The following is a 25192-nucleotide window of genomic DNA, read 5'->3' as shown; positions in this document are numbered from 1 at the left end:
CCTTATGTATCATTATTGTACTCAATTCTTGTTATTTAGCAGCCCAATTAAAAAAAAAAAAAAGATAGGAAACAAAGTCTAAATGAGAGTGGAAACCTTTTGCTGTAAAAGGAAAGTCTGACTCTCTTTCAACTTCTGAGAGTTTTTTTGTAGAGCATCAGCTTCTTTCAGGTGGTATGCAAGAGCTTTCTGGAGATAAACATTCTCTTTAAAAACACTTCTTCCAGCATTGTTCAATTGCCTGAAATAGATAGATACAAGATCCCAAAACACAGGCCTGTTTTAGATATTACCAAACTAGAACAAGGATTGCTTTACCCCCAGCATTAAAAATAATGATCACCATTTATTAGCTTTTGGTGGGTACTCAACAGTTAGGTGGGGATCTTGTGACTAAGTTCTCAACGAATAAGAAAGTGGAGTAATGTGTTACTTCCAGTCCAAGGCAGTTAAAAGCAGGTACGAATTTCCCATGCTCTCTCCTGTCCACATGACTGGATAAGAAGAACTCCGAGATAGCAGAGGTACAAGATGGAAGTAGCCCAGGTTACTGAATCACCACTGGAGGAGAGCTGCCAGACCCACATAGATTGTTATATGAGCAGGAAATAAACCAGTGGAACTCAGGAGTTCATTTGTTAACACAACACAGTTAGTGTTACTTCCACTAATACACCTCATGACAACTCCACAGGTTGCTATCATTAACCCCATTTTCAGTTGCTACAGAAAGGGTGAAGGGAGGGGGAAAAAAAGGGTTAAGGGAAAAGGGGTCAGGGCGAACACAAAAGAGAAAGAAACAGTCAAGGAGAATAGACCAGAAAATTTGAAGAAAGCAAGCCATGAGAGAAGGCAGAAGACAAGAAGGTAAGAAGAAAATAGACCATCAAAGAGGTAAAAGAAAATATACCAGCAGAGGTAAGAGAGGCTATCAGAAAGAAAAAGGAAGCAGCAGTCTCTTACATAACAGCTTCATGGTGGGCTCTCTCTGCCAGCATTATTACCTTCTCCTCAGCCTCTTGTTCTAGTCGGTGCTAAAAAAAAAGAAAGGAAAAAAAAAGGTTGTTTAAATATTGAGTTGTATTTCCAACAAATTTTACACATCCAGAAGTATTTATTTCAGAATGTCAAATAAAATACTCCTGTCCACATGACCTGATGAACTCCAAGAATTGATTGAGGAGCCAGTAAAGTGGATAGTGTGACACAGGAACCTTAGGTTACCTCCTAGTTACCCCATTAAAGAAGCAAAATGACATATGTATAGGGGGAAAAAATCCACATCCATATTGGAAAGCAAAGCTGAGAGAAATTTCTGCTAAATGCAGTGTGATGACAGTCATTCAGTTATTCATTTCAACAAATTCCTATTGAGGACTGACAGTGTTCCAGGTTGTTTTAGATATCAGAGATTCTGTGGTGAACAAAACAGACAAGGTCTCTGATCTCACGAAGCTTATATTCTAGGGTGAGATCCAAACAATAAGCAATAATTACAATGTGTTGAGCATTTGCTCTGTGCCATGCAGGGTTCTAAGAGCTTAACTTGTATTATTTACTTCTCACAACAACCCTATGAAATAGGTACTTTTATTAACCCGAAAAGCAAGAACTGAGGAAACCAAGGAAAAGAGAAGTTAATGACTTGCACAAAGTCCCGTAGCTAGTAAGTGGCAGAGCAGGGATTCATATGCAGGCAATCTATTGTTATACAAGTAAACAAATAAGAGAATTAATAGACTGTGGTAAATGCTTTAAATGAAATAAACTGAATAATAGGATAGTAACAGGGAGGTCATTTTAGATTGAAGTTTGGGAATTCTCTCTCTGAGGAAATGACAGTTGAGCTCTAACTAATAAGAATGAGCAAGAGCTGGAAGAAGAGCATTCCAGGAAGAGGCAATAGCAAGTAAAAAATATGGAGGTGGGGCTGGTCCAAACATAGTGAGTTATCTCAATTGATTGTTCACAATCAGTTACAGATCAAACTCTTTGAACTCTTTCCCCCCTTCTCACTATTGCACTTGACTAGTCTTAAAAATGTATATATGTATATATAGGTGGGACAGGGATTTGTGATTCAAGGAACAGAAAGAATGAAATGGGAAAACCAAACCAAACCAGACACCATCGACCTGGGGAAATCCTTTATATGACCAGATAGAGCATGCTGAAGTATGAGATGAATGAACAGGCCTATTGGAAAGCCCACTGACATGCAGCAGCAGCACTGGAGCTCCAAACCAGCCTAGGAGAAATACCCATGAAGTTTATAACTAATGTGATGAGGCAGACATTGTTGTCATTGGCCAGCCTCACACTCATTCCCATCTTCCTTTTTCCTTCCCAGCTTCCACTAGTGGCTGGAACAACAAATCATTTTCCCAGTATCCTTCATAACATGGTTCTAGCCAATGATATGCAAGACGAAATCTGCTAAGACCTTCTGGGAAAGCTTTTATGGCTTCTAGATACAAGGGACAGATACAGCTGGAGCCTCCCTTCTTCCCTTAAACACAGAAAAAGCTTGAGCTGCAGTAACCACCTTGCAACCATGAGGAAAAGGCCAGCAGCCACATATTCTGTCACTAAAATCCTATTTATATAAACACTGTGTTTTAGTCTGTTTTTGTTGCTTATAACAAAATACTTGGAACTAGGTAATTTATAAAGAAAATGAAATTTATTGCTTCCAGTTTCTGAGGCTGGGAAGTCCAAAGTCCATCTGATGGTGGTGACAGTGACCCAGGAGTCTCACATTGCAAGATGGTGGGAGCAGAGAGAGAGAGAGAGAGAGAGAGAGAGAGAGAGAAAGAGACTCTCCTCTTCTTTTAAAGCCCTCAGAACCATGCCCCTGATCACCATTTTAATCCATTCTCTATGGCATGGTCCTACAATCCAATCACCTCTTCAAGGCTCAACCTTTCAATTACCATAATAGGATTTCCCACCCTCTTTACAGTCAAGGGGCCAAGTTTCTAATACATAAAACTTGGGGGGCACAATTCAAGATTCAATGACTTTTGGGGGGACATAATTCAATCCACTACACACTGTTACTCAGGTATTCTGTAAACTGACCAAGTACTTCTAACCTTTGTTTTCTACGCCAAGTAGCAAAGAGATTAAGAGTAGAGGGAAGAGGCAACTGAGAGCAGCCCATTCCTGAGGGCTTCCATTCCTGAGGGTGCCAGGAGTGCTACAGAAGGAAAGCACCAGGTGCTGCTCATACCCCACTCCATCCAGATTATTTGATACACAAACTGGAAATCTAGAGCCAGTTTTAAAAGTGATTTCTTTTATCTAAACCTCATAAGAATACTAATTTGTCTCACCCTCATCTCCCTACGTCCCTACCAATTTCTGAAAGAATCTGTTCAATTCTTTCCTAAGAATGAAAAGTTAGGGCCGAGCCCGTGGCGCACTCGGGAGAGTGCGGCACTGGGAGCGCAGCGACGGCTCCCGCTGCGGGTTCGGATCCTATATAGGAATGGCCGGTGCGCTCACTGGCTGAGTGCCGGTCATGAAAAAACGGCAAAAAAAAAAAAAAAAAAAAAATGAAAAGTTAAAGAAACAATTAAAAGAATTTAAGAAAAACCATGAGGCCTTTGAAAAGATTCTGTGGAAGTGTTCCATTGTACTTCACACAATTTGGAGAATTAACTTCAGAAACACAAAGAAACTTGGAAGTTTGTGATGTGCTGGGGAACATTTTTGAGGCCCTTTTTATTAACATCCTTAGCTCAGACTGACTAGGGAACATCTTCATACACATACCAAGGTGGCTTCTGCATTCTCATCTCTCCCGTATAATGGAGTACATGTAGCATTAGTCCTACCAGGGGAATACCAAGACAAAGGAGATGTGTCCTGAAGCCTTCATAAAATGACAATCCCTCTTGAGGATTTCAAGAATCTCTGAAGAAGAGGGGGAAAAAAGAACTAGATATTGAGATTTCTAGAATAGAAGTATTTTTTCTCCTGATTTTTTTTTTTTTTTTTTGGTAGCTGGCCAGTTTTGGGATCCGAACCCTTGACCTTGGTGTTATAACACCATACTCTAACCAACTGAACTAACTGGCCAGTCCCTTTCCCCCTATTTTTATTCTGCTATAATTCAATAACAATCTTCTAATAAGATACCAAATGGAAGGTTGATATGTCTCAGAATGCATATAAATACAGTGAACCCTATGCATCCATGGGTTCCACACCTGTGGATTCAACCAACCACGAAACAAAAATATTTGGAATAAAAAAATTGCATGTGTACTAAATTGTGCATACAGTTTTTTCTTATCATTATTCCCTAAACAACACAATATAACAACTATCTGTATAGCATTTACATTGTATTAGTTATTATAAGTACTCGAGATGATTTGAAGTATACAAGAGGATGTGCATAGGTTATATGCAAATACTATGCCACTTTATATCAGGGACTTGAGCATCTGCAAATTTCGGTATCCAGGAGAGGTCGTGGAACTAATCCCCCATGGATACCAAGGGACAAGTGTACACTTATGTTGTTCCAGTAAAGAAAACATTTCTTTTTTTTTTTTTTGTCTTTTTCGTGACCGGTACTCAGCCAGTATAGGATCTGAACCCACGGCGGGAGCGTCACTGCGCTCCCAGCGCCGCACTCTCCCGAGTGCGCCACGGGGTCGGCCCTAAGAAAACATTTCTTAATTAACCCTAATACTCTGTACCTTTTCTTCAAAAAACCTGCCTTCCAACCTTCTAAGAGTCTCCTGATGTTTCCGCTCTGTGTTCCTCAAATTCTCCTTCAGCTAAAATGAAAACAGCAAAAAAACAAAAAAATGGTCAATAGGAAATGGGTTGATTGAGGCATATTCCTAGAAAATTCTAAATAAAGAAACATTTTCTGTCATACATTAACTCTTAATCCTGAACACAGAAAAACTTGGTGTCCCTGCCTCAGAGGTACCATATTTCCCTCTTCTGTAGATTTACAAGTTCAGTATTGAGTTTTTAAAAAGCTTTTCATAAATAAGAGTTCTCAAAGCATTCAGACAAGCTGTTCTCATACTCATATTTTCCAAAAATGTTCATTTCAAACATGTGTAATCACAGAATCATAAACCATAGAATTGGAGGGGACCTGAGGAGTCAGACTATATAATTATCCCACCTAACAAAGAAATCCCTTCTATGAGAAAAATATCCTGACATAGAAATATAACTAATTCAAATCTCATTAATTCACAAGGGTACCCCTTCATCATTCTCATTTTTCAAAAAATTCTTCCTAATATAAATCTAAAAACATCTCCCCATGACTCCCGTGGATGGATCCTACTTCTGTTCTCTAAAAGTATATGGAATAAAAAGGATATAAAATTCTTCTAGACAAAGAAATTTGAACTAATTTAAAGCAATAATCCTGTAGTCTATATCTTTACTGGCAAGAATGAATAAGACTGAAATAGACATACTAAAGCTAACATTCATGCCACAAAAAAGGCAGTGGAGAAGGGCTTTCCATCAGACAGATCAAAGTCAAGTGCTGCCTCTCTCACAAGCTGTTTGACTCTTGGCAAGTCACTTATCTTTTCTAAGTCTCAGGTCTCCAGGTATAAAAAGAGGATAATAATAGTACCTATCTCATAGGGGTATGGTAAGGATTAAATAACAAATAATATAAGCAAAGTACTTAGAACAATAACCATTTAATACATAGGTTAGTTATTATCGTATTTAATAGTCATCCCCTATACTTAATCTCTGCTATTGCTATATTAAATCTCCCTTTCATATGATCTCTTTCATATGTTCTTCTTCCTCCCTGAATATTTTTTATACAATTTTTAAAAATGGCCTCTTACATTGTCAGACTTTCAAAATTAATGTCAACATACAAGTTTATAGAAATATCTACTATCCCAGTGTATATGGAGATGGACGTTTCATACATCATTACACTCTCCCAAAAAATCTATAAATTAATAAATCTTTCAAAAGATAATTAGACAGTGCATATCACCAACTTTAAAAGTTCATGTTCTTTAACTCATAAATTCTACTTCCAAGAAGTTATTCTAAAAACTAATGAGATATATAAAAGATATAAAAAATATTTCATTTTTTAGATGTTCATTCTTTAGATGTTTATAATAGTGAAAAAGAAAAAGTCCGGGCCGAGCCTGTGGCGCACTCGGTAGCGTGCTGCGCTGGCAGCGCGGCGACGCTCCCGCCGCGGGTTCGGATCCTATATAGGAATGGCCGGTGCACTCACTGGCTGAGTGCCGGTCACGAAAAAGACAAAAAAAAAAAAGAAAAGAAAAAGAAAAAGTCCAAATATCAAACAGCAAGGGACCAATTAATAAGTTATCTACCCAATGGAATTCCATGCCTCTATTCAAAAGATCTTATAGAAAAATATTTAATGGGATTAAAAAATGTTCACAATACATAAAGTGAAAAATCAGGTTAACATTTTGTACATCATGACTTCACTTTTATAAAAACAGTATACAGATATTTTAAAATACATATCTATACAGCAGAGGGAAAATATTAACAATGGTTACCTCTAGGGGATACGGTATTTTTATTTTCTTTTTTTATAAGCTAAGCTAAATTTGCTGAAATGACTATTGTCACTTTGTCAAAAGAAGACTAAAACAGACTAGTAAAAAAATAACTGAAACCTACCAACATATGCTTCTTCTGTTAATCAAGAAATCATTTTTCTGTTAAAATGTATGCCTTGAATACCTTTAATTAGTCTCTTTTTAATTTGTATAATGAATTCTATATACACAGTATAATTTAATTCTCTTCCCTAATGTATAACTCCCAATTTTAAGTTCATGGGCTCCCATACTTGCCTCAATTCTTCCACGTTAAGGATTCCTCAGAACCACCTTATTTTTTCCCCGTAAGCCAATATCTTTTGCCTTTGAATTTAGAATTTTTTTGTTATTACTTTTTTCGATAGCTGGCCTGTATGGAAGTCCAAACCCTTGACCTTGGTATTGTAACACTGCACTCTAACCAGCTGAGCAAACTAGCTAATCCCAGCCTTTGAATTTTCAGTCATCCCCAAGAGCCTTTCAAAGGAAAGGTCTGGAATCGATTTCTCCACTAGGTGGCAAAAATGTTCTTTAAAAAAAAAAGAAAAATCACACCATGGCTCATTAGAATATGCACAACTAGTTATTTCCTTTTTTTCAGAATGTATACCTACACATAGGATGGCTATTTAGACAGTTCCCCAAAAATTAACTATATTGATTTTAATGTAAAATGAAGCTTGATATTCCTTCTAAAAAACTTGACATACCTTCAATTATGTTTTTAATGAAAAGACCCTCTCAGTATTTAACAAAGAATTACTGAACATTACTGTGTATCTTGTATTTCAATGAATACAAAGGACAACACTGAAAAAAAAATCAAAAAAGAGGAAAAAAAAAAGTAACACTGTTCATGCCTCCAAGAATTTACATTCTAATAGGGGAGATAAGACAAATGATAAATACAATATCAATAGAGAATGAGCTAAGTGGTATAAAGGAGATTCAAAATGCCATGGAAATCTACAGAAACAAAATTATGATTTTTATACAGGACTCTGGGGGAAGGCCTCATGGAGAACATGCATTTGAGCTGAGCCTTTGAAAGATGAGTAAAATTTTAATGAACAGAGATCTATCGGGAATACATACCACATAAAAGAAACAGTATGAAGGAAGCAAAAAAGACAGAAATGACTTCAGGGATGGGTGAATATCCACCTTGAGAGGATTAAAGGGAGTGTGTGTTGGGGGGAGGAATATAGTAAAGGGAGATGATAATGTTCCTAGGTAGGTATAGGGTCTTGACTTTCATACTAAGGCGTCGGGACAATATTCTGTTTACAGTGGAGAGATACTAAAGATGACTCTTGAGGGAGGTGATCAGAACATCACCAGAACTGTGATATTTTGATGATATTCTAATCACCTCCCTCAAGAATCTACTGTAGTCTATTAGTTAGAACTAAGTCCCTAAGTCTGGCCCACATTCTAAGGGAGTGGAATTAGGTTCCATCATTTAAGGGGAGGAGTGTCAAAGAACTTGTGGACATATTTAAAAACTACCACACCACTGCAGTCCCACAGCCATGTATACTCTGGACTGCAGTGGCATAGTAGATTTTAAATATGCCCACAAGTTCTTTGATCCTCAAGCAGTTTACAGAGGGGCCCATGTGGAAAGAAGCTGAAGCCTCCCACTAACCACCAGCCGCGTCCTGACAGCCTCATGAGTGTGGCACCTTGGAAGCAGATCCTCAAGCTCCAATCAAGCTTTCAGGTGACTGTAGCCCTGGCTATAATACAGCATTTACACCACGGAAATCAGAAAATGCTATAAAAACCAGGACCTTTTGTGTGTATGGACAGCTGTACACCACTGTTTATATATTTCTCACCATGTAACATGCACTATGAGGGTACTTCAAAAGAAATTCATGGAAAAATTGAATAAAAAGATAATAGAAATCATTCCATGGACTTTTTGAAGACCCCTCATATTTTAAGCACTTTACATTTATTAGTTCATTTAATCCTACAACAACCCTATGAGACAGTAGTTCTTATTGTCCCTACTTTATAAATGAGCAAACCAAGGTATAAAAAGTCACAAAGCTGATTTCAGCTACCTGTGCCTGCTACTCACCTGTGCCATTTATTGCATTATTACTAGTGCAATAAAACTATATTCTGAGTCAAAGGAATGGAAAATAAAAGAAAGAGCATAGCAAGCTCAGAGAAAGTTTCTGAAAGTAGTTCTTCACCCTACTCACCTCTACCCACAGAGCCTTCTAAATTTTTCTAAAATTTTCATTTATAAGCCTAAACGTATTTTCCTTTAGGACTTTGCTACTTTTCCCCTGATGTTTTCCAAGAACTGGTAGTTTGTTTCTGCTAATAAACATGGGAGGGTGTGTCAGCTGAGATTTGGTGAGTTCCCAAAGAAATCAATGCTTAGAAAAAAAAAGTCTAACAGTCAATACCTTTGACATCCAGTCCTAACTTGTTATGTCTTCCCCTTTTTCTCTCAAATCATCTTTCAAATGTTAAAGAGAGTTTTTAGCCGTCTCACAGGAGTAAATGCGGAGGCTTTTGCTGGAGTAAGTAGTTAATGCTAACCTCCTCTTTTTAAAAAAAGAAACTTACATCATCTAATTCTCTCTCCACTTGGATTTTTCTCTTCTGAAATTGTTTTACTGTTTTCAGCTCTGTCTGAATCATGGCAATTTCTTTTGCTTTTTGATGGAACCGTCCTTCTAGCTCATTTATTTGCACAGTATACTTTTGTTCCTGTATTCAAAAAAGAGATAAATGAGTTAGGAAAAAGAACAGAAGTCCCACAGAATCATGTTCCATTTGAAGCTTTGAGCCATTTATCTTCTTTGAAGAAATGCCCCTTTTCATTTTTGCATCAAGTTTTAATTTCTGTAAAAAGATATCAACTGCCTTGAATAAGAAAAAAAAAATTGTGTTGGGAGAGCTGGTGCTGAAAACAGCAAGGTCAAGGGTCAGATCCTTGAACAGGCCAGCTTCCAGAAAAAAGAAAAAAAAGAAAAAAGAAAAATTCCAGAAAAATTTCTATACAAGCTAATCTTGTACATACAGAAAGGAAGAAAAATTATTAAAAAGGATTAGGAGAAGACTAAACAAATCTTTAATCTGTAAGGAGGACAAATAACATCTCTGACCTAAATTAAAATTAGTAAGCAAAGAGAAAGGGAAGATAAATATCCCTAATAAAAAAGAAGATAGAAGAAAGAGGAAGGAGGAGGAAAGGGAAAAAGAGAAAGAAGAGAAGGAAGAAGAAAAAGAGGTGGAGGAGAAAAAAGCCAAAAGTACTGAAAAAAATGAACAAAAGATATTAAAAGAAATTCAAATGGCCTTCAAACATATGAAAAAATGTTCAACCTAGCTCATAAGAACAGAAATACAAATTGAAATTACACTGATATCCCATTTCTCACCTATCTCATTGGCAAAATCTAGTTTGACAATACATGAAAGGTCTTCAAAAAGTTCATGGAAAGATTCATATTATCTTTTAATTCTATTTTTCCATGAACTTTTGAAGTACCCTTGTACTCTGTTGGTAAGGCTGTGAGGAAACAGGTTACATTTTTAGTGGTATCACAAAATGGCACAACATCCATAGAAGGAAATTTGGCAATATCTAGAAAAATTACCTATTTTTGACTAGTAATACCACTTCTAGCAATCTTTTTTTTTTTTTTTTTGCAGCTGTCTGGTATGGGGAACTGGGGAATCTATCCCAAAGACATAGTGGTCAAAATGTGAAAAGATGTACGCATGAGGCTCTTTACTGGAGCACTAACTGTAATAGCAAAAGACTGGAAACACAACTGTCCATCAAAATGGGACTGCTATGGGCTGAATGTTTCTGTCTCCCCAAAATCCATATGTTGGAGCCCTAATCCCCAATGTGATGGTATTTAGAGGTAAGGCCTTTGAGAGGTAGTTTAGATGAGGTCAAGAGTGTGGAGCCTCCATGATGGGACTGGCGCCCTAATAAGGAGAGGAAGAGTCTAGAGTGACTTTTTGTGAGGATACAGCAAGAAGGCAGCTATCTGTGAGGCCCTCACCAAGAACCCAGCTATGCTGGCACCCTGACCTTGGACTGTGAGACCCTCACCAAGAACCCAGCTATGCTGGCACCCTGACCTTGGACTTCTAGCCTCCAGAACTGTGAGAAATGTTTGTTATTTAAGACACCCAGTCCATGGTATTCTGTCATAGCAGTCCAAACTGACTAAAACAAGGACCATTTGAATAAACTATGATGCTTCCACACAGCAGACTACAGATATGAAAAGGAATGAGGAATATCTCTACTGCTATGGAGAGATCTCTAAGAAATACTAAGTGAAAAAAGCAAGGTGCAGGTTTATGTATACTGTATGCTACCTTTCATCTAAGAAAGGGAAGATCCAAAAAGATATATTTGTTTATATTTATTACATATATACATTTTTTAATGAAAGGATAAACCATAAAATAAATAAAATGGTTTCCTACAGGGAGAGGGAGAAAACAGTGTGGAACAGACATAGACAGAAATTAGGTTTCTCAGCATATATCTTGTTTTATTTTTTTTTAATTTATTTTTATTTTTTAAAAGATGACCGGTAAAGGAATCTTAACCCTTGACTTGATGCTGTCAGCACCACGCTCAGCCAGTGAGCTAACCAGCCATCCCTATATGGGATCTGAACCCGGGGCCTTGGTGTTATCAGCACCACACTCTCCCGAGTGAGCCACGGGCCAGCCCTATACCTTGTTTTATAGACTTGATTTTGGAACCATGTAAATATTTTACGTAATTATAATTATATAATTAAATAATTTAACATGCAAAACTAAAATTTTCAAAAGCAACCTCTAAAAATCAAAAGCAAAATGTGTTGCTAAGTTGATGGTATCACCGCAGAAAGGAATTTCAAATGGTTTTTAAATCTTGCAATTTGATCATAGATCCCTATTGGTATATATCCTAAGTGGGAAAATGCCCCCCAAAATCATAAACTGTTTCCAGTAATTTATTGCTGATGGTAGTAATAGTATACTGAGATTATTGATGTATTGAGGTTTAATTATACTGGTATCACTAAGAATCATGATTTTGGGCAAGGGAGAAAGGACATACAGATGAGGTTAAGTAAAAACCCTGTATTCCTGCATCTGAACTGAAAGTATTAGTATGGACTCATGATCTATTTAGATCTTTAAAAACGTTATTTCCTAGCTCTGTCCACTGTGAAGTCCTAAAAACAATAACAAACTCAGGATCAGTATGCATACTCATATCAGTAGTTTTATACAATAACATATTTTTATAATGTTATTTTTGAGCTTCTGTACAATCAAGTATGTGGGCTTTAAGGACACTGAGCTGCTCAGAGAACTTATTCACTTAATCTCATTGGGCTTAAATTGCATTCACCAGAAATCTGACCACGCAGTAAGTGAAGTATTAGTGTACATAGATAAACTCACCAATTTTTCCCTCTCCTCTTGGGCTTTTTCCTTTGTTTCATTCAATTGCTGTTTGAGTTTTTCAATCTGTGGAAGATGGAAATACAGAGACAGAAAGGTTAAGAAATTGCTGTGTCCTACCCTTATTAAGTGCCCTAGTTTTTACATAATACTAAAACCAGAAGAGCAGAAGAAGTGAGTGAAGTGAGAAGTGGAGAAGACTCAATGACATGGTTACAGAATCAGAGGATACAGAAGGGAAATATTGTTGTAAACAATATATCAGGCCAACTTAAAGAAAACCTAGGAATTCTAACAAATGAACTGGGCAGTCCTAAACCATATAGGTGTGACATTTAATGATTTTATTTTGCGATTGATTCAACAAAGTCTTAAATACAAAAACCCAGTCTTCAGGAAAACCTAATTTTGTTCAAGATAAAATAGTTATCAAAAATACTCATTTTTAACACAGTATTTCTATAATTAACATGAAATAAGACTATAATTAGTTTAAGAAAACAACACATTTCCAGGACATAGCAAAATGAATAACAAAACTTTGAGCAAGCTAGGTAACCAGATATAATAATCTACTTTGCTTCTTCCTCCAAGATAGTTTCTTTTGTTTTAATGGGAATCCATGATTGTAAGGAAATTATGCACATTTAATACAGCCACATGCTGGCCTTTGATATATGGAGATAGGTGAGAATCAGGAAATACAAGTGATATTGATAAACGCAGACCAATACCAATGAGCTAATGCAGGCCACAAAACTTCTATGTAATGAATTTAAAAAATGATTTGTGGTGGCTGGCCCAGAGGTTTGCTTTAGAATAATACTTGATAGGGGACAATTTTTTTTTTTTTTTTTTTTTTAAAGATGGCCGATAAGGGGATCTTAACCCTTGACTTGGTGTTGTCAGCACCACGCTCAGCCAGTGAGCAAACCGGCCATCCCTATATAGGATCCGAACCTGCAGCCTTGGTGTTATCAGCACCACACTCTCCCGAGTGAGCCACGGGCCGGCCCTGATAGGGGACAATTTTGATAATACCTACTATTCAAAGAATTATTTTTAAAATTGAAGTTGCCTGGGGGGAAAAAAATAACATTAATGCACAAAAAATTATAATTTAATGAAATATATAAAATCCACACAAACATTCAGTTATCTGATTTCTCTAATTTATTTTCAGTATTCTCTTGAACTTAGTTTTGATTACTATTAACTTTTTCAAAGCAACAGTACATTCAGAAGCCATTCGATCATGCATGCAAAAAAATTTTAATGACACTAGGTGTTAGACCCTGAACTAAGTGGTGGGTATATAGCACTGAACAAAAAAAAGGGAGCCCCAAATTCTTTTCTTTTGTGAGGTTTCATTCTAATCAAGGAACAATAAACAAATACATAGGAAACATGCATACAGTTTCAAAGAAAATAAAACAGGGGAGGCCGGCCCGTGGCTCACTCAGGAGAGTGCGGTGCTGATAACACCAAGGCCACGGGTTCGGATCCCATACAGGGATGGCCGGTTGGCTCACTGGGTGAGTGTAGTGCTGACAACACCAAGTCAGGGGTTAAGATCCCCTTACCGGTCATCTTTTTAAAAAAAAAAAAAGAAAGAAAAAAGAAAAGAAAACAGGGGAAGAGGTTAGAGAGTGCTTAAGTGGGGATGGTTTTAACATTTAAACAGGGTGATGAGGAAGGTTTCCATGAGAAGGTAGCATTGAAAAAAAAAGCAATGATTCAGGAATTTGCACGTCATCCATTTGTGGGAGCCATACTCTGCATCACTCCAATATTATTAGTTCATATGTATATTGTACTGAAGCAAACCCATGAACAATAAAAAATGGGTGGAGAAGCATATGAAAGATGTTCAAGCGACTAGTAATCAGAAAAATACAAATTAAAACAATGAGACAATTTATACCCATAAGATTGGCAAAAACTATTAAGTATAATACAGTACTGTAGTAACAAGTGTTGACAAAATTGTGGGTGAATAGGAACTCACTCTAATACATCACTTGTGACAGTATAAATTGGTGTAATCCCTTTGGAGCTCAATTTAAACCCTTGTGACATAGAAGCTGTGCACATCCATAATGTAGTAATTTCACTTCTACGTGTCTACACTAGATAAACTCTCACACATGGGCACAAGCAGACATACACAAGAAGGTTCACGGAAGGTCTGTTTGTAACAATGAAAAAATGGAGTCTGACTGACCAATAGGAGGATAAATAAATTTTGGTTTATTTAACAGAATATTATAAAGCAGTTGTATTAGTCAGTTTCTGTTGCTTATAACAAAATACACAGAACTGGGTAATTTGTAAAGAAAACAAAATTTATTGCTTACAGTTTCTGAAGTCCAAAGTCCATCTGGTGGTGGGGACAGTGACCCAGGGGCCTCACATTGCAAGACGGTGGAAGCAGAGAAAGCAAAGAGAGACTCTCCTCTCTCTTCTTTTAAAGCCCTCAGAACCACGCCCCTGACACCATTTTTAATCTATTCACTCTGGCATGGCCCTACAATCCAATAACCTCTTCAAGACTCCACCTTTCAAATACCATAACAGGACTTCCCACTCTCTTAACAGTCACAGTGGGGGCTAAGTTTCTAGCACATCAAATTTGGGGGACATAATAGAAGCTTCAGTGAGTTTGGGGGAGACATAATTCAATCCACTACAGCAGTTAAATGAATGAAAAAAAATAGAACATGCTTATTATAAATTTTAGGAAAATAAATTAACTGAATCATCATGAGATTTTTGTGAATATATCACAAAAACAATGTTGAGTGAGAAAACGAGTTGCAAAAGATATGCATAATGTACTATTTATATACATTTTAAAACAAGACTATGTAGTATGTATTGTTTATGGATGCATACACAAGTAGCAAAAGTACAAAAACATACATGCAGAAGAAGCACACCATCCTCAACATGGTGGAAATTTCCTTGGGTCTCTATGGGGCTTTTAGAGGCAGATGGGAAAGAGAATTTAGTTACACCTGCAGTCCACTTTTACCACCCACTAGTTGTGTGACTTTGGGCAAGTTACCTGTCCTTTCTGAGAGTCATTTCTTTATTTGTAAAATGGGACTAACAATATTGTAGGTACACAGAGTTATTAAAAAGATTAGGGCTAGGGCCGATCCCGTGGCGCACTCGGGAGAGTGCGGCGCTGGGAGCGCGGTGACGCTCCTGCCGCGGGTTCGGATCCTATATAGGAATGGCCGGTGCACTCACTGGCTGAGTGCCAGTCACGAAAAAGACAAAAAAGAAAAAAAAAAAAAAAGATTAAATGAGATAACAGAGGTAAAGTACCCAGCATAGTGCCACAATATAGTGGCTCCAAAATGTTAGTTGCCTTCCTTTTTTCTTCCAGATCTAAAATGATAGCTTTACTCTCAACACTTCAGTAAGGTATAATAAGATTTAAGATACACTGACCAAAAAAAAAAAAAGAGATTCAATTTGCTGGGTTCGTTATGTGATCATAGATTATCAGTGAATCACTTTACATGTCATTAAAACTAATTTTATCAGTATCAAAAAATATACCATGCTCTTGTCCTTAAAAGAAAGTGGATCATAATACCTTCTAATCATCAATGTCTTTTTGTTTTGGACAAGAACTGCAAATAATAAAGAGCCAATGACAGTAAAACCATTCTGAAATAACATCCTGCTTCAAGGAGAGTTAAGGTCAACAGAAATGTCAACTATGTGATGAGATTTCAAGAAATTAAAATCCTTAAAATTTATAACCATGCCAGTGTAAACACAGAGACAGTTAGGATAAGGAGGCTTTCTACCTACCTACCATATTATCTTTCTCCTGATCTTGCTTCTTCAGGTGGCTTAATATACACATTGTGTCTTTCTCCATTTTATACTGCTGTTTCTTTAAGTCCTCGTTACTTTTTGCCAGTCTTCGGGAAGTATCACGATACTCAATCCTAGAGAGTTCTGTGACTTCCAATCTGGCCTCCCAAAGGGAGGCATTGGCCTTAGCTCTCTCCACCACAGATTCATCTGTTTTTATTGTCTTCCTGCATGGGAAAAGGACATTGACAGTATATAACTATTTCTCTACATTAGTATTACATCTCTCTCTTTTTAAATTTGTTTTGCTTGACATTGCCTGGCACATACAAGCAAATATTGCTGGATGAATGAGTTAATAAGAAATACATATTTAACTTTTATTCATATAAGAGAATTAAGTAGGTGCTTCTTCCTGGAAGAGAGGAGCTCTGAAGCATAACTCTAAAGGACTGGAAAAACAGGGCTGGCTGGTTAGCTTGTTTGGGAGAGCAGGATGCTGGTAACACCAAGGTCATCAGTTTGGATCCTCCTACCGGCCAGCCACCAATAAATAAATAATAAATAAAGGACTGGAAAAACAAAGAGGAAAGGCATGGTAAGTCAAATTCATTTCATAAAGCTTTCACATCTTTTCATTCACTTCTTTAATTCTCCCGTATTTGAATTGTCTTTTCTATTCCTACTCTCTCAGTACTGGACCTTGGTTCTCTCCACTGCAAACCCATTACCTTTGTTCCCCTTCTGCATGAGGATACATTCACAGTGTACCTGTAGTCTCCCACCAACTCCACTCCCCAGTCTTGTTTTGGAGCGTTTTTGTTTTTGTTTTGGCTAGGCCTTGGATAAAAGATCAAGTCGCTACGGCAGGTATGTTAAATACTTTATTTTATTTTACACATTTTTTTGGTAGCTGGCTGGTAGAGAATACTAGTGCCACAGTACACCAGGCTTTAAGGATGCCTGAGAAACAAACCATAATCATTTATACAGAGGTAAAGAGGGCATTTTTTAAAAAAAGAACTCAAAGATTAAACTGATAAAAGGATTTTTCAAAATATTTATTGCCTGAGCAGTAACAAAACACTACCCCTTATATATGGTAGGTACTAGATATATAAGAATATAGATAATATATGAGGACTTCACCTGTATTTGAATTTTAAATATTCTCATACATCTGTGTGGACCTTTCTGTACTGTCACCCTCTACACCCACTCCCCAAGTCTTGGTTCTCAGTCCCTTTCCACTCTCATTTTCACCTTTTGTTCTTTTCAAATTAAAGCCATCCCCATACCCAACTTCTCAGCCTGTTATATCTGTTGATCTCCCTTTCCAGTATGATTTAGGCACTAATGATAGCCTGCCTTGCTACAATCATCCAGTTGTCCCTGAGGGTATCATATCTAAGTGGTTCAGAGTACCTGATGCAAGAAATTAGATACCTCTAATAAGGGGACTACTAATACTGACCGTAGACACAAAGACAGGTTTCTCAAACAATGGGTCATGGAAAATCCGAGGAATAAGAGGTCTGTTACCCTCAGTGATCCTCATTGTTAATATGTGTACTGCAGATACATGATCAAAAATAGAAAACATATGCTATCGAATTCCATGAACGTGAGAAGCGCTCAGCACTTTTGAAAAGTGCTACACTGTGCAGCTATGTTTAAAAAAAAAATCACACTATAGAATACTTACAGTAATGCATAGGAAGAAAAATTAAGCTACATATAAATATGTCCAAGTATGTCCATTGGGCTGTGAATTTATAAAGAAAAAAAAAAAGAATATCCCAAAATGATAATAGTGGTTATTTTTGGATGATGAGATTACAAGTGATTTTTGTTTTCTCCTTTGGTATTTTCCATGTTTCCCAAACTTTCTGTATTGAGCATGAATTACTGTCTCAAACAAGTTACTTAATAAACATCACAAGTTAGGGGGATTTCCTTGTGGTCCCATATATGGGGTTACTAGACCACCGGGGTCACAGAATAGGTCTAGCGGCAATCTAGCAGCAACTCCAAGGCTGCAAGTGCTAGAGCATTACCCACTTCAGGGGCTCTGATCAGTTTGGGAAAACTTCAACAGCTACCCAGTTTGGTCAAATCCTTTAGATTTCCCCTTTGAACCACAAGAGATCTTTGAAAAGGCCCAAAGAACTATTACAACCACCCAGACATCCTCTATATGTTCACTTCAGCCACCTAGTAGAGACCTCTCAGGCTAGGGGCAAGCAAGCATGAACAATGGGAGCCGTAACACTCAGAAGCGGGGAGAGCAGGAGGGAGTCCGGATGGACCAGGAGGAGGGCGCCAGTTAGCCAGTCCCAGGACCCGAAAACTCCGAAGGCAGAGGGGACCCCAGGGGGGCTTCTCCATACTTCTTTTCGTCTTTGTCTTTGCTCTTGCCTTTCCTTTTGTCCTTTCCCTTCCGCGGCATCTCGGCTTCTCCAGGAACCCGGTTGCCCGTCCGCCGCCCACGGTCGCTCCGTCTCCAGGGAAACAAGCAAGCCGAACGAGTAACGTCCCGCCCGGGCCGTTGCCGGTGAGCGGAGAGCGCACGCGCCGTGACGTAGCGCCGACGCCGCCGCGCGGGGAGCGGGGCTGAGGTCGCGCCGAGGGCTGCGGGCGGCCGCTCCGGGGCGATGCGCGTGGTGAGTGTGCGAGCGGCGGTGGCCGTGGCGCCTACCCGGGCCTGGACTGGGCTGACCGCCCGGCCGGCGGGAATGGCCCCGCCCTGGGCGGCGACGCGGCGTCCTGCGGTCGGGGCGCTCTCGCCTCAGGAAGCTGGTACCCCGCCGGTTCTGCAGCGTTTATCGTCTCACCCGCGGGTCCTGCCCTCCCTTCCCTCCATGCCGCAGCCAGCATGGTCGCGGCTGCCTCGCCCTCGCTCCTGCTCCACCTCAGCCGCTCCAGGCGCTGCCCGACTCTTGCTTTCCTTCTCCCTTTACTGGCTTATAACTTTTGCTGATTTTGTAAGGGACGGTGCATCCAGCGGACGTCCCAGGCCACATATTTTGTGATAGGCAGTTGACGACTTTTGTGAGGACGGTGGTTGGAGGCGAGGCTGTCGGCCTTCGAAGGGCATCGCGCTCGGTAGCCGGACGAGGAGGGAATCACTGGTATCGGGGTCAGGAGGAGGGTCCTCGGCCCTACTCTGTCCTGTGTGGCCGACGCTGCCCGTCCAGGACCGGCCCCCCGATACTTCTTGCGGCTGCAGCCCTTTTTCTGCAAGTTGCATAAAGTTGAAAGCGCTTTTTTTTTTTTAAATCCTGAATACGCCTCAGTAAAGGAGTGTACTCAAAAGTATTGTTCTCATTTTTCACAGGAGGCTCTGATTGTGCCTTCATTCAGTGAGTCAGTCAGTGAGTCATTGAAGAAGATACTTTATTCTGAGTGCCAAGTTAATGTTGGAAGACGTGGTTGAAACTCTGCGTTATCCTCCATTTAAATTAAATTTAAAATTTCTTTAAAACGTCTTTGTAGATTCTCCCTCTCCATTCTCTAGTGAGAATTTAATCCTTACACCCCTTCCCGAAGTCTTTGACTTCTAATTCAACCTCTCCCTCCCCCTTTCCTCCCCAATTATGTAGTTTATGTTTCTGAATTCTGTGATTAAGACGGAACATGCTTAACACCAAGGTCAAGGGTTCGGATCGGATCCCTGTACCAACCATCCACCAAAAAAAAAAAGAACATGCTGATTTGATAATGAGCCCTGGAAACCTTTTTAGACATACCATCTAGCGCTAGCCAGACCGTAGCTTATTCTGACTGTATGTCTGGTAGATTTTCCCCTCTATTTGTATGTCACACTCCTGTGGCCACATGGGTGAAATCACCATACATTTGAAGGAGTTACCTCTGATATGGAATCTATAAAGTTAGGGTTACTTTTGTATGTTTGAGGTTCTGAAAATGTTATTAATATCCTATGGATAACTTGTAGAAAAGAGTAGGGCATCTTCTGTCACAGGCTGTATATTTGGATTTGTAGAGGTGGAAAGAAGATTGTGATACCTTTCTTGCCCATCATAAGGGACACAGCCAACACTCCTTTAACAAAAGACAAGTTAACAAGAGAAAAATATAACAAATTTATTTAACCAAAATTTTACATGACACGGGAGCCTTCAGAAATAAAGACCCTAAGACCAAGGGAAAACTTCATTTTTATGCTTAGATTTGATGAAGACTGAAGAGCTATACAGAAATGTGATTTGACAAAAAGTGAATGATCTAACAGTAATAGACTGAGTAGGGAATCAAGCAAGGGCCTGTCTGTGTAGCATTCCTTTCTCCTGGGTATAGGGCAGGACCACTTCTGAAATGAGGATCTTCTGATCTAGTTTCAGAGAATTTCTTTATGCCCAGCTGTTACACAAAAAGGTGGGGGAAGATTAGAATAGATTGTATGATTGGTTTTGGGAAGAGGGGTTCTAGTTTCTATGACCTACCTTGGGTAGAGGAATTCTAGTTTCTATAACGAGCCTTGTGAGTGAAAGGGATGCAGGACAAAGAAAGGCAGGAGAAGGCCAGAGGGAGACTTTGCTTCTGAGGCCCAATGTCATTCATTTCAAAGTACTCACATGCCAAAGTGCCATACTCTGGGGTATCATTTTCTGAGCTCCACAGAAATTATTCTAAAAACTGGTTACTTTATGGTATGAAAGTCAGATGACTTTCATCATTTGAACATAGACTTACAGATTAATTTATAAATATAAAAATTTGATTGTAACAGGATTATTTTTAATATATGTGTAGTACCTTATAGTACTTTATCATACATGTTTTTATTGACTAAGTAGATAAAACTCTTGTGACATGAATATGGCCAAGAGAAATGCCAAGATTTCATACTCTAATAGAGGTGGTTCTAGAATCTACAGTCCTGAATCTGCAAGTTCTCTACCAAAGAACTGGATGTTATTATTCAGTCATGAGTTGGTGAGAAACAACTGATGGTACAAACAGTAGAGTAGGAAGTTGCTATTTAGCAACTTATCTGGTAGCATATCCTTCCATAATTGCTAGTTGGTAGCTTTACCATGGTGAAGTTTCAGGGATTATTTTGCTGAATAAATTTGCTTTGTTTCTTTGTTTAGAATGCTAATCCTTTTAAGACTTGGAATAAACCACTTACTGTTTTTGTTGATTTGGCTTTGTAATTCTTTTTCTGCCCAGATTTTGTAGTTCCTGTTCAACATAGAAATGTGGAATGTCGGGCCGAGCCCGTGGCGCACTTGGTAGAGTGCTGCGCTGGGAGCGCAGCAACGCTCCCGCCGCGGGTTCGGATCCTATATAAGAATGACTGGTGCACTCACTGGCTGAGTGCCGGTCACGAAAAAACGACAAAAAAAAAAAAAAAAAAGAAATGTGGAATGTCTTGGCCAAGTCTTCATTCAGATGAGATCATTATGGTCCTGGTTGATAGGGCAAATATCTGGATATGTAAGGTAACATCTCTGCTAGCTTCAAGTTATAAATGTACTTCATATGCTTCTGGATGGTGGGTTTTTTGTTTTTTTTTTCCTTTCAGAATTTGATTCTCGGGCCGGCCCGTGGCTCTCTCAGGAGAGTGTGGTGCTGATAACACCAAGGCCATGGGTTCGGATCCCATATATGGATGGCCGGTTGCTCGATGGGTGAGCGTAGTGCTGACAACACCAAGTCAAGGGTTGTCCCCTTACTGGTCATCTTTTAAAAAAAAAAAAAAAAGAATTTGATTCTCTTTTGCCAAATGATATTAATTTTTCTCTTTCCCATTCATTGTTGTATCATCAAGCGTGGAATTGTTTAACAAGCCATATGTAGAATTTAGTACTGTTATGTATCAATATAGATAGTACTTCTACTTCTAGTAATTCCAAAACTGGTACACTCTGCAAAGTTGTCTGTGGCTTTACTCTGGTTTACCTTGGAGACCAGGTTTCTCATAAATCTTCCTTGAAATCACCTGATAGCAGATGCTACTACTTTACAGGTGGAAGAGACAAGATGAACAGTTTTTTATTTTGTTTTCCTCATAGCCTTTAGAATCCTGAATAAACATACTATTATCCAAACTGTATCTGAAGGGACTGATCAATGTTTCTGAGTATCATGGAATTTAGTTTCATCCCACTTTTTTCTTGCATGTGCTACAAATATAGAATGCTATTACAAAGATGTTATCTTGTGATATTATAACTAGTTCACATCCTTTCAGGAGCATTATAAGGAATCTTGGAGGCCAAGGATTTAATGTTATCAATTTTAGATCAGTTTTTAACATTCATTGTTTTATTTATGTACAAAATGTATTGCCGCAAATAATTTTTAACTATTGGTGCTTTATTTGCAAAATAGCCCATTTTTATTAGTTGTTCATCCCAACATAGCCATTAGCCCAGGACTAAAAGTCAGTTCTCTAAGAAAAATTACATACACAAACTTCAGGCCCACTTGTCTACATTTTCATATCATAGATCTGTCAAATGTTCATTTAGGAAATATTCAGTGAGTACTAACTGTATACTGGGCTCTCTGATAGCTTGAGGGTTATATTGGGGGACAAGAGAGAACTCTTGCTCTGAAATTGCTTATAGTCAGGTGTATAAGGCTTTAACGTAGACATTGATCTTCAATAATACACAACCTTGGGCCGACCCCGTGGCGCACTCGGGAGAGTGAGGCACTGGGAGCGTGGCAGTGCTCCCGCCGAGGGTTCGGATCCTATATAAGGATGGCTGGTGCGCTCACTGGCTGAGCGCGGTGCGGCCGGTCACAAAAAGACAAAAAAATAATAATAATAATACACAACCTTATTGGCACCTATACACAAACACTTAACAGTAAACAGTACCGAGCAGTGATTGATAAAGGGAAGATGGCATACATCCTAAGTGCTATAGCAATTTTGAGGCATTTAAGAGCGTTGTTTTCGTGGAAAGTTTACAAGGAGGTGGACTGAAAGGAAGAGGGAAGTCTCTCTGGGAAGGTAGAACAATGTGAGCAAAATTGGGAGTGTGCTTGAGACAAGTAGTTTAGAGAGCAGTTGTTCCTAGTGTGGTCCACAGACCGGTAGCATCAGCATCACCTGGGAACTTGTTAGAAATGCAATTTTATAGGCTCCACCTGAGATCTACTGAATCAGAAACACTGGCGGTGCTGGCCGGTTAGCTCAGTTGGTTAGTAACACCAAGGTTAAAAGTCAAGATCCCCATACCAGTCAGCCACTCCCCCCGCCCCCCAAAAAAACACTGGCAATGAGGTTCAGCAATTGATAGTTTAACAAGCCTTCCAGGTGGTTCTCATGCATGCCAAAGTTTGAGAACCACTAGCACAGAATTCTTGTATGGAAGTAGGGGTAAAGCTCTGGAAAGGTAGGCTGGGAACTCATAGTAAAGGACTCAGAATGTCAGGCAAGTTTGTCTTTTATCCTGCAGACCAGAGTCACCAACCTGTGACTCAAGGACTGTATTTGGCCCATAGATGTGTTTTGTTTGGCCTGCATGGTGGTTTTTTGGGTTTGTTTGGGGGTTTTAAATGGAATTAGTTGTCTTCATGTAAAAAACAGCAGATTTTACATAGAAATCTGTGCTTTCAGCTTATCTTGAAAAATCAGAAGACCTGGCATAATGGAATGGGGCTTGCATTCCATTATGGCAGCAATTAGTGGGAAGAGCAAGAAGCTTCCCCTTTAGATGGGACATGTGCTCTCCAGTTTGCCACAGAACCCACCACTTCCTGTTGTTTTATGCACACCTTTACTCATTTACATTTCCTGCCTGGCCTCTGTAGGTATTTGAATTTGTAACTTCTGCTGGTGGACTGTGGGAAATTGATGAAAGTTTTGAGAAATAGAGTGATATGATTTGTGTATTAATTAATTCATTCAACAAACATTAATTAAATATGAGTATGTTATATATTGGGTTGTACTGTGCTAAGTAATGCTCAAAGATGAGTGAGTCCTTGCAGTGATGTGACTTACCATTTAGTGGAAAAATGATGAAAACAGCATTTTAGGAAGAGTGTGGTGTGTGAATTTGAGAATAGAGACATTGGTGAGTGGTAGACCAGTTTAGAGGCTGTGACAGTTTAAGTCTGAGGTAATAAAGGCCAGAACTTAGATACCAGCAGGGAGACTAGAAAGAAAAAAAGGAAGAAGAGATGGAAAAGATATTGCAAAGGAAGAATCATCAGTTCTTCATAAAAGATTAGAATACAGAAGGCACGAGAGAGGAGAATTCAAAGATAATGAAATTTCGAGATGTGTATTAGGAAAGTTGTGGTGCCACTAAAGAAACAGGAGATTAGGAAGAGAATTCATTTCACCCTCTATGTGTATGAGGGGTCTGTAAATAGTTCATGGAAAGATTCATATTATCTTTTAGTTCTATTTTTCTAAGAACTTTTTGAAATGCCCTCGTACGTGTGTAGAGGGAGGGGGAGATTTAGAGATGCCAGTTTGAAGTATCTCTTGTTTTGAGTTCAGTGTTTTGGCATACACAAAATTTAAGTATTATAGTTTTTTGTTTGGTTTTTTTTTTTGGTGGCTGGCCAGTATGAGGATCCAAACCTGTGACCTTGATGTTATTAGGCTGTTCAACTTAAATGTTTTTGAAAGGAAGACTTAATAAAAATGTCAAGATTGCATACTTGGGGGTAGATAGCATTCAAGTCATCCTGGGATTCCAAGGGAACCACCTGGAGAGTGTTTAACCTATAGTCAAAAAAGCGTAAGAAGTCCTTTGTTGAAAATGTTTGCTTTGGAGACCCTGTAGTTGGAATTTATGTCATTTGTTGCATAAGTCAAATTCATAATTCAAATCCTCTTGAATCTGTAATCAGATTTATGTAGCATGTAGTTTAACTCTCTTTCTGAGGGAATGAGATCTACTGTATGAACTCAAATACTTAGACATTTTCTGTGTATCGTACTACCCTCCAGAATTTAAGTCAAAATTGGCTGTGTGCTTGTGAGATAGCTCAGCTATAATGTGTTATCATAACTGTTGCTCTTTTGAAATACCAGCCAGAGTTTTTCCTCTTAAGAGTTTATGTGTGAGGTGCTGGCTGGTTGGCTCAGTGGGTTAGAGTGTGGTGCTGGTAACACCAAGGTCCAGGGTTAGATGCCTATACCAGCCAGCAGCCAAAAAATATATAAGAACTTGTGTTTGAAGTGCTTCGTCCCCCCCTCCTTTTTTGGAAAATTTTTTACTGTAGTAAAATATATATAACAAAAATTGTTATTTTGAGCATTTTTAAGTGTATGGTTCAGTGGTATTAATTACATTCACAATATTTAC

The 25192-nt window shown here is 38.7% G+C and overlaps 2 protein-coding genes across 3 annotated transcripts in view; one reads left to right on the top strand and one right to left on the bottom strand.

Moving 5' to 3' along the window:
- BBOF1 (basal body orientation factor 1) overlaps window positions 1–18385 on the bottom strand; it is a 31479-nt gene extending 13094 nt beyond the window's left edge. The window contains exons 1-7 of the mRNA XM_063091165.1: window positions 18278–18385; window positions 15886–16114; window positions 12054–12119; window positions 9189–9332; window positions 4713–4793; window positions 964–1034; window positions 97–241 (exon numbers count right to left, since the gene is read on the bottom strand). Of these exons, the coding sequence (XP_062947235.1) occupies window positions 97–241; window positions 964–1034; window positions 4713–4793; window positions 9189–9332; window positions 12054–12119; window positions 15886–16114; window positions 18278–18336 (795 nt within the window). The 5' untranslated portion in view covers window positions 18337–18385. The remainder of the gene's footprint in view (window positions 1–96; window positions 242–963; window positions 1035–4712; window positions 4794–9188; window positions 9333–12053; window positions 12120–15885; window positions 16115–18277) is intronic.
- Window positions 18386–18470: 85 nt separating this feature from the next.
- ENTPD5 (ectonucleoside triphosphate diphosphohydrolase 5 (inactive)) overlaps window positions 18471–25192 on the top strand; it is a 37534-nt gene continuing 30812 nt past the window's right edge. For both annotated transcript variants that reach the window (XM_063091391.1, XM_063091390.1), the window contains exon 1: window positions 18471–18550. The gene's annotated coding sequence lies outside the window, so the exon portion shown is untranslated. The remainder of the gene's footprint in view (window positions 18551–25192) is intronic.

Source organism: Cynocephalus volans, chromosome 3 (assembly GCF_027409185.1).
Source record: "Cynocephalus volans isolate mCynVol1 chromosome 3, mCynVol1.pri, whole genome shotgun sequence".
Lineage (NCBI taxonomy): Eukaryota > Metazoa > Chordata > Mammalia > Dermoptera > Cynocephalidae > Cynocephalus > Cynocephalus volans.
This window is presented reverse-complemented; position numbering and strand designations above follow the sequence as displayed.